The sequence below is a fragment of the Capsicum annuum genome, chromosome 4 (assembly GCF_002878395.1).
Source record: "Capsicum annuum cultivar UCD-10X-F1 chromosome 4, UCD10Xv1.1, whole genome shotgun sequence".
NCBI classification, from domain to species: domain Eukaryota; kingdom Viridiplantae; phylum Streptophyta; class Magnoliopsida; order Solanales; family Solanaceae; genus Capsicum; species Capsicum annuum.
The window spans coordinates 92,523,429-92,531,093 of NC_061114.1; the positions used below are offsets into that span (position 1 = coordinate 92,523,429).

Genomic DNA, 7,665 nt, shown 5'->3' on the forward strand with positions numbered 1-7,665 from the left:
TAAAGACTGTACTGAAGGAGGATCACTAGAATTAATCACTACATCAGTATGTGTAGTCTCTATCTGTCCACCTAGCTCAGCAGCCTCAAAAGTTTTAGCCTGACCGTTCTGCTAGAACATATCCGGTAAAATATCTGCTGCTCCCCTTAACTATCTAGACATTGGGTTTGCTACATCTCGAATTATCCTAAGGTTAGTAATATTGGTAGCCTCAATCATCTTATCAATACCTGGGAGTTCCTGTCACTACTAGAAATTATTCCTATTGCAATGAATCTTTTGGCAATAGTTCCAGAAGCATTGCGATAGATGGTCTATTGCAACAGTTCCAACCGTTGCACAAGAATTTTGTTCTAGTAATTCTAAACCATTGTTATTGATGGATAATCATTGCATTAGGGTGTCTTATAGCAAAGGTTACATGAACTATTGCCATAAAGTCACTTATGACAACACATTTTTAGAAAGAACAACCAATTGCATCAGTTTTCATTTTCCCTCCCTATTTTTTCACAAAATCTGCCAAAACTTTTATAAATATAATAAATTTTTTTAAAAATATTTTATATACAAAATATTTCACCCTCAACTTTACTTATCACTCTCAGACCATCAGTTGTCAACGCCCACTGTGAGTGCCCTTTGCACCAATTTCCCACTGATTCTTCGACCGACACTCTGATCTATGTTCTTACTAACGCTCCGACCAGTGCTCCGACAGCTTCTTTGACCACTGCTCCACTATCGCTTTGATTTACAATAGTGGACAGATAGAAATTAGCAGAGCAGCTAGATCTACTAGCTGAATCGTAGTAGTAAATGTTACTTTTCTGCATTATCTATTGGGTAGTATTAAATCCCATGAACTTATGGCTAATAGATTGCCATTGTTAGGGTTCTATTTTTCAGCAGAAATGCTCATTAAAGATGTTCTACTTGCTCTTTTTTCCTCTTTCCAGTTCAATTTCTTACTTATGGTCAATTAAAGTAAGCATTGTCTTGGAATGTATATCAAACTAACACTTCACATGTAGAAATATTCAGAAGAAAGTACAAGTAATTTCCTTCAGTAATCCTACACAAAAAGGATATTTCATTTGAGATTTGGTAGTGAGAGTTTTAAAGTCTTAATAACATTAGTCAATCCTCTATTAGATGTAAAATGACATTGAATGTGATGTGATTTGTAGTTTTGGTGCTAATATCTGCATGATCGGCAAAAGTTTGGTGAGCTAGTGGAGTTAGCTTTTAACACGTAACTGGAAGTCATATTTTTACCTAAATCTGATGATTAAAACTCTAGTGTTGGGGTAAAATTAAAGGGGAATGGTACTTCATTCTTTTAAGTAAGGAGGACTAACTAAGTGGAAAGATTCATTCAATTATTAGATTCATTCATTCTAGTTTTTAGTTTTAGAAAAGAAAATGAAAATGGTATGTATTTATAGTTACAATTTTGATGTCAAGAAGCACAGAAGTATGTGTTGGAACGCCAGGAGGGTATTCTTTTCCTTTAGTTTTGTATCTAAGTCTGATGTTAATAATTGGCTAGACTGAGAGGAACAAGAAGCATATGGATTCCATTTAGATTTTCCTTTCTTTCTGCAACATGTATTAATGTTTCAGTTACGTATAAGGGTGATTCGATCATATAGAATTTATGTCAAAAATTCTAGAACTAACATGCTGGAACTATATGATCCAGGTGATTCATATATTATGTGGAACTAAGATTATGTGGAACTTTTTATTTGTTTGTAATGTACGAAAATGGATAGTATTATTTGGTCAAGTGTGACACATTATGTTAGACTTTAAGCACATACTCCATTATACTCTACCGAAAATCAACGCAACTTGGGTCTGGGGAGTCCTGCAGTTGAGTGTACACAGATCTTACCCCTGTCTTTGTGGGTAGAAAGGTTGTTTTCGATGGATCCTCAGTACATTTAGCTACCGCTCAACCCTAAAACATTGAAAGAGATGAAACAAATCATGTCTTTTTTCAAACTTGTTGCAGTTTCTCAAGCATCCAGAAATTAAAGATTTCGCTAAGAAAAATGACCATATTTATTCTCAGTCAAGTGAGATCCAATACAATTTCTGTTTCCTTATTTTTTTTTATTATTCTAGTTTTTAGATAAATACTGAATGTTGTACGTTTATTTATTATCTATATTTCCATTTAGAAAGCTTGATTCTGTTGTTGAAATAAAAAGGACTTTAATCTCTAAATTGTTTGCAACTGTTCTTTATGAATAGTAAGACTAAAATTTGGCAAATTTAATACAGTACAATCTCCTGGCAACTGGGAAAGGGTTATTGAAGGGATACACGGAATGAGATCGGCAGAATATGTACTTGTGGACTCCATTAACACGGATGAGGGGATGAATTATCTTCAAACTAAGGTGCATACATCTTTGCGGACTTGATTCCTGGTTTGTAGAAATGTTCTGGCATCGAACTCCTCTAGACTCCTTTTAGGAACAAACTTAACTTATTGCTCTTTAGGATTTTGCTTGACAAGATGGCCTTATGGGAACGATATTTTTAACATATAAATAATGGAAAGGCTAGATGTAGCATCCAACAAGTGAAATTGAAAATTAAATCAAGCAATTTAAATCTTTTTTATGAGTACGCTTGTATAATGTTTTAAAATTTCCTGCTAGGATGTTATTCATTGTTGATCATATCAACTTAGTTATTTTGTAGTTGCTGGAAGGGCGTGATGCTGACTTTGATTACTACTTTCATTTTACTTTTTCTGTTCGCAATCTTATTAGGAAAGAAAATTTGCTGAACTGGTTGGTTCATTGTTATCAAGCCAGACCAAGGGTCATTTTACACATGGCAAGTATTGGCAGTTTCAGCTATATGATGCTCATTAATAACGTGGTTATATCTTTATAATAGGTATATATTCATGTTATCTTTGAGATAGGCTCTGTCTCTTCTAAATGACTTAGTAAACTATATGGAAAATTTTTCCTCTTCCTATCTTAGAGGTTACTCTAATATCTCTATCATGTTACTGGAAAAAAGGGCAGTGCGGTGCACTAAAACTACCGTTATTTCATGTTACTAACTAAGTTCTATTTGTTGTCATCATCATCATCTCCCTCATCCTTGTATACTAACTTGTCATTAAAAATGAAGTCAAAATGCTATAGCTAGGAAAATACCAATATTTGGTTCGCAAAATTGCTTCCCCCGACCCCCACATCCACCTTCTGGGGAGATAGAATGTGAAGTCAGATATTATTTTTTCATTGAACGTGCTCTATAATTTTATGAGGCATTGATATTATTTTCTGACTTCTTGTTGGTATTTAATAAAGTCCTCTGAATCTGCAGAAGCGACACGACGACTCCTAAAAAATGGTCTTTTGAGTGCTGAGACAATGGATAAAGCTGATGAAGCCACCATAAAGAGCTTGATTTACCCGGTATGTGTTCAATAAAGTTGGTTTATGATAATACTGTATTCATGCTTGTCCCATATAAAATTGTCATTTTCCCTCACTCTGAACTACTTAAACAATCTTTTATTCTCAGGTTGGATTTTACACAAGAAAGGCTCGACAACTTAAACAAGTTGCAAAGATTTGTATCTATAAATATGATGGATACATTCCTAGTACATTGGATAATTTGCTTCTACTTCCAGGTGTTGGTCCGAAGATAGCTCACCTGGTAGAAAATTATGCTTCTCTCATTTTCTTTCTCTGCACATTTCAAGTTATTTTTTAATTTTGTGCTTAGGTTATGATTATAGCCTGGAACAAAGTTGAAGGGATTTGTGTAGATATCCACGTGCATCGTGTTAGTAATTGGCTTGGTTGGGTCTCACAGCCTGGAACAAAATGGGTATGCTTAATTCTATTCAAAGATGAAGCTTCACTGCTGATAAGCAACTAGAAACAGGGGAATATGATGTGATATACTTGCAAAATTTTTCTAAAATAATTTTTTTGGACTACTTTAATTATAAGATTTGAAAATATTAGGACATTTTTAGAAAATAATTGCTTAGGTTTGACTTTGAAAACCAGTATCACATTTTGCAAACCAGTGGAGGGTCTAAGTTCTAATTCCATTTTTGAGCAAGAATTACAGCCACATTGTATGATTTAACAGCAAAGACTGATAACATAGTAGATCTAGCTCTTGTTCTGAATTGTTAGATAGTAGATCTATCTCTTGTTCCATATTGATGAGGTTTATTAAAGGGTATTATTAAGGGATGGGATGATTTTAGTGAAGCCGGACAGATTTAGAGGCACAGGTGGTGTGGAAAAAGTGAGCTGATTCTTTGATTCTTTCTCATTTGTATGTTCATTCTTTCTTATTTTCGTGAATTATATTTCTTTTACTAATTTTTATAAATAATTTATTCATTTGCTATTAAGATTGTTTATGCTCTATTTATACGTGGTCTTCTATGTTCTAATTGAAAATTAAATATGTTGTCATTTAAGTACTAATTAATATTATTTTTTCTCTTTTTATAGATGTTTAAAATGAAGGAGGATATGAAGAAAGTGATGAAGAAATTGACCTTACTTGAGAAATTTTTTGAATTATTGATAGATATTTTAGTATCGATCTTGTTGATATTAAATTTTGTGAACTTATCGCTACTCGAACTTGATACTTTATGGTAAAAGTAATGACCGTTTAATTTTAACATTTTTCTTTTGGATTTAGATTACTAGTTTGTTGGATATTTTAATTTGAATTATTAATGGAAGATTTTGTCATGATGTGTGTATATATAATTGTGTATTAATATAATTCTCTCTCTCTCTCTCTATATATATATCAATTGGTATTTAAACTAGCTGCAATACTAGGTGGCAAAAAAATACTGCAAAACATTCAAAAATTATTGCAATAGGTGTCAAACATCATTGCCATAGGTAGTGAAAAATCGTTGCAAAAGATCAATAATTGTTGCAATAGAGTTATTGCAATGTTTTTTTGTCGTTGCAATAGAATCTATTGCAACGGTTCTTCACTGTTGCAAAAGAGTCTATTGAAATATCTCTCAACCATTGCAATAGATAGACCTATTGCAACGGTTGTTGTAACCATTGCAAATGTAGTTGCAATAGGCCTATCCCAATGCCCATGTATGCAACGCATATAAAACCGTTACGGTAGCTCTATGGCAACGGGTTTTGTACCTATCGCAACAATTTTTGAATCATTGCCATAGGGGTAATTTCTGATAGTGTGTACTCCCACAGCTAAACATAATTGTGTAATCATGCATAGGTATGCGAGCAATGACTTCTCACCACCTACAACCTGGTCTCTCATCTCCTGATCTAGGAACTTTCCTATATCAAATTCATAACCGCCCATGAACTCGGCTATCATAGCTGTTCAAACTAGACTCAACACATTGTACCCAATAGTGGGACATAGCCTGTGTCGACCCAGTGTCCACCATGCCTTGGCATCGAATTTCAAGGTGTGCTTCTTGATATTTTGGGAGGCCACCCCTGGGCCTCTTAATAACCACACAATATTTTCACCATTTGTTGCTATAAACTCAGCAATCCATCTGAAGTAACCCATATTATTATTGCATCCTAACTGCTTCCGAGTAATCTTTCTCATTTTATCCATCCGATAGTTCATTGCCCCAGTGTTTGCTGAAGTCTGATAATCCAATCCATATAAGAATCAACTAATAGTGCATGGGGAAATGTCTACCCACACTCCCCAAATAGTCAGTAAAAGAATAGGCTCACCCTTGTGGAGTCTGTCTTTTTAACTCGCTATTGTACGTTGTATAGAATTCCCTGACTAGTACTTTACTGTACTTCCAGGGCGCTCTTGTCATCCACTCAAAGCCATATTGCTTTTGAAGTGCACCTCGAATCTGGGCATCTCTATCATCCTCGTAGTTTTAAGTCTCCTCTCCAGATATAAGACCCGTTTGATCTTTTTATTATGGTATCTACTTACCCATCTTTAAGTATCTCTTGCATACTGAGGTACCCTCATCGTTCAACAATGGGCACCGAAGCAGTGGTAAGTGCTAGGGGAAGGTCTTTTGAATTGATCGGTGGAGCATTGGCCTCTTCTGTACCATTAGCATTTTTTAAACTTGCTTCTTCAGAACTAGATTCAGCATCATCTTCGGCATTTAAAGGTAGAGGTGAGTGAGGAGGGGAGATAGTTCGGTTCTTTCTCCTTGAACCCCATGGAGGTGTGTCCTCCGGAGTTGCTATCTTTTTCCCCTTTATGAACCTTTGTGCCTTTGGGTCAAACTTGCCCTTCTGTGGGTATTTGAATAATTCACCTCTACTTGTGGATGACTCAGTAGCCTCAGAACTGGAAGATTGTGCCTTTTTGTTTCCCTTTTTAGGCACTTGTTTAAATAAAGATGCATATTTTTTTGAAGATTGTGCCTTTTTGTTTCCCTTTTTAGGCACTTATTTGAATGAGGATGCATATTTTTTGGAGGCATCGTACTTGAAAGTACACATTCATTAATAAGTAAATAAGGAAAAGACAGAAAAAGAAAAAAACTAAAGTTCAGTGTGCAAGTTATGTCTAGGGTACGAGTGGAGGATACTAGTCATATGGACCGGGTATGGCTCGTATGACCGAGTCATATGATATCCTGTGTAGTGATGATTGTTTACTAGTCTGCTTATAAGTCCTCCAAATGAGTCATACAGATAAGGTACAACTCGTTACCAACAGTCGTAAGAAGATCAGAAATAACTTATAACATTTAATTTTCACCCAGGTCAGTACGAGTCATATAGGTCGAGTGCGACTCATTTAGGTAAGTCTACCTATACCAGAATTCAATCTTATTTATACTTCTATATTGTCAGTGGGTACACATTTCGTTATGACCTCATTACCAATAGGTATGAGTTGTCAAGAGTCTCTATCTACAACAACATAGAAGTTCAACTTTCAAAGTTGACTCAAAATCAAAATTCCCAAAATACCTATCTTTTATAGATCATTTTTACCCTATATCAATCCAATATACACAAAATATCAACATAGAAATATCAAAATGTTTCCTCACTACAATTTTTAATATAAACCTAAGAACTAGGGTCCCAAAATGCAATAACAAAGTAAATTTAACTCGAAGCAAATTCACACTAACTCATATTTATGATTTCAGCTTGAAATACAATTAGGTTGAGTTTGAAAACTTACTCGCTTGGATGAATTCGTAGTTTTCCAGATTTTAAATTTTCTTCCCCCAAATTCATGCTTAAATCCATGTATAGTTAGGAATTCGAGCAAGTTGCTAACTAATTCAAAGTGTTTTCGTGCTTTTGGATTTCCAAAATTGATCAAAGAAGGAGGTATTTTGGTTTAAGGGTTGTTTCAGATTTTAGGTACCCATATCGGGTGCCCTATTTCATTTTAAATCTAGCTTGTTAGGCCGGGTTGACCTGCGACCCTGACCTAGTAAGCTTGGGTACGAGTCATGTGTATGACTTGTACCAAGGCTTACGGGTCATTTATTCAACTTGTATAGACCTGGAGCCTTATCTGGGTTCTGGAGTAGATACGACTCAATGTGATGAGTCGTACCTTGAGGGTACGACTCATTTTAAGATTCATATCCATTTTAGAAACTTTTACTTGATTCTGAATTTTCTACTAGGTCAT

The 7,665-nt window shown here is 34.9% G+C and overlaps 1 protein-coding gene across 1 annotated transcript; it reads left to right on the forward strand.

Annotated features, from left to right (window-relative positions):
• Window positions 1-1,425: 1,425 nt before the first annotated feature.
• LOC107868868 (endonuclease III homolog 2, chloroplastic-like) lies at window positions 1,426-3,924 on the forward strand. The gene is made up of 7 exons (XM_016715487.2): window positions 1,426-1,434; window positions 2,021-2,084; window positions 2,293-2,411; window positions 2,790-2,856; window positions 3,361-3,452; window positions 3,562-3,699; window positions 3,769-3,924. Exons 1-7 carry the CDS (start codon window positions 1,426-1,428, stop codon window positions 3,922-3,924), a joined length of 645 nt encoding a protein of 214 aa, XP_016570973.2.
• Window positions 3,925-7,665: the final 3,741 nt, after the last annotated feature.

Coding starts and splice junctions, on each gene's coding strand:
- LOC107868868 (XM_016715487.2), top strand. Junction 2,412..2,789: donor TGAATTATCTTCAAACTAAG/GTGCATACATCT, acceptor CAATCTTATTAG/GAAAGAAAATTTGCTGAACT. Junction 2,857..3,360: donor CAAGGGTCATTTTACACATG/GCAAGTATTGGC, acceptor CTGAATCTGCAG/AAGCGACACGACGACTCCTA.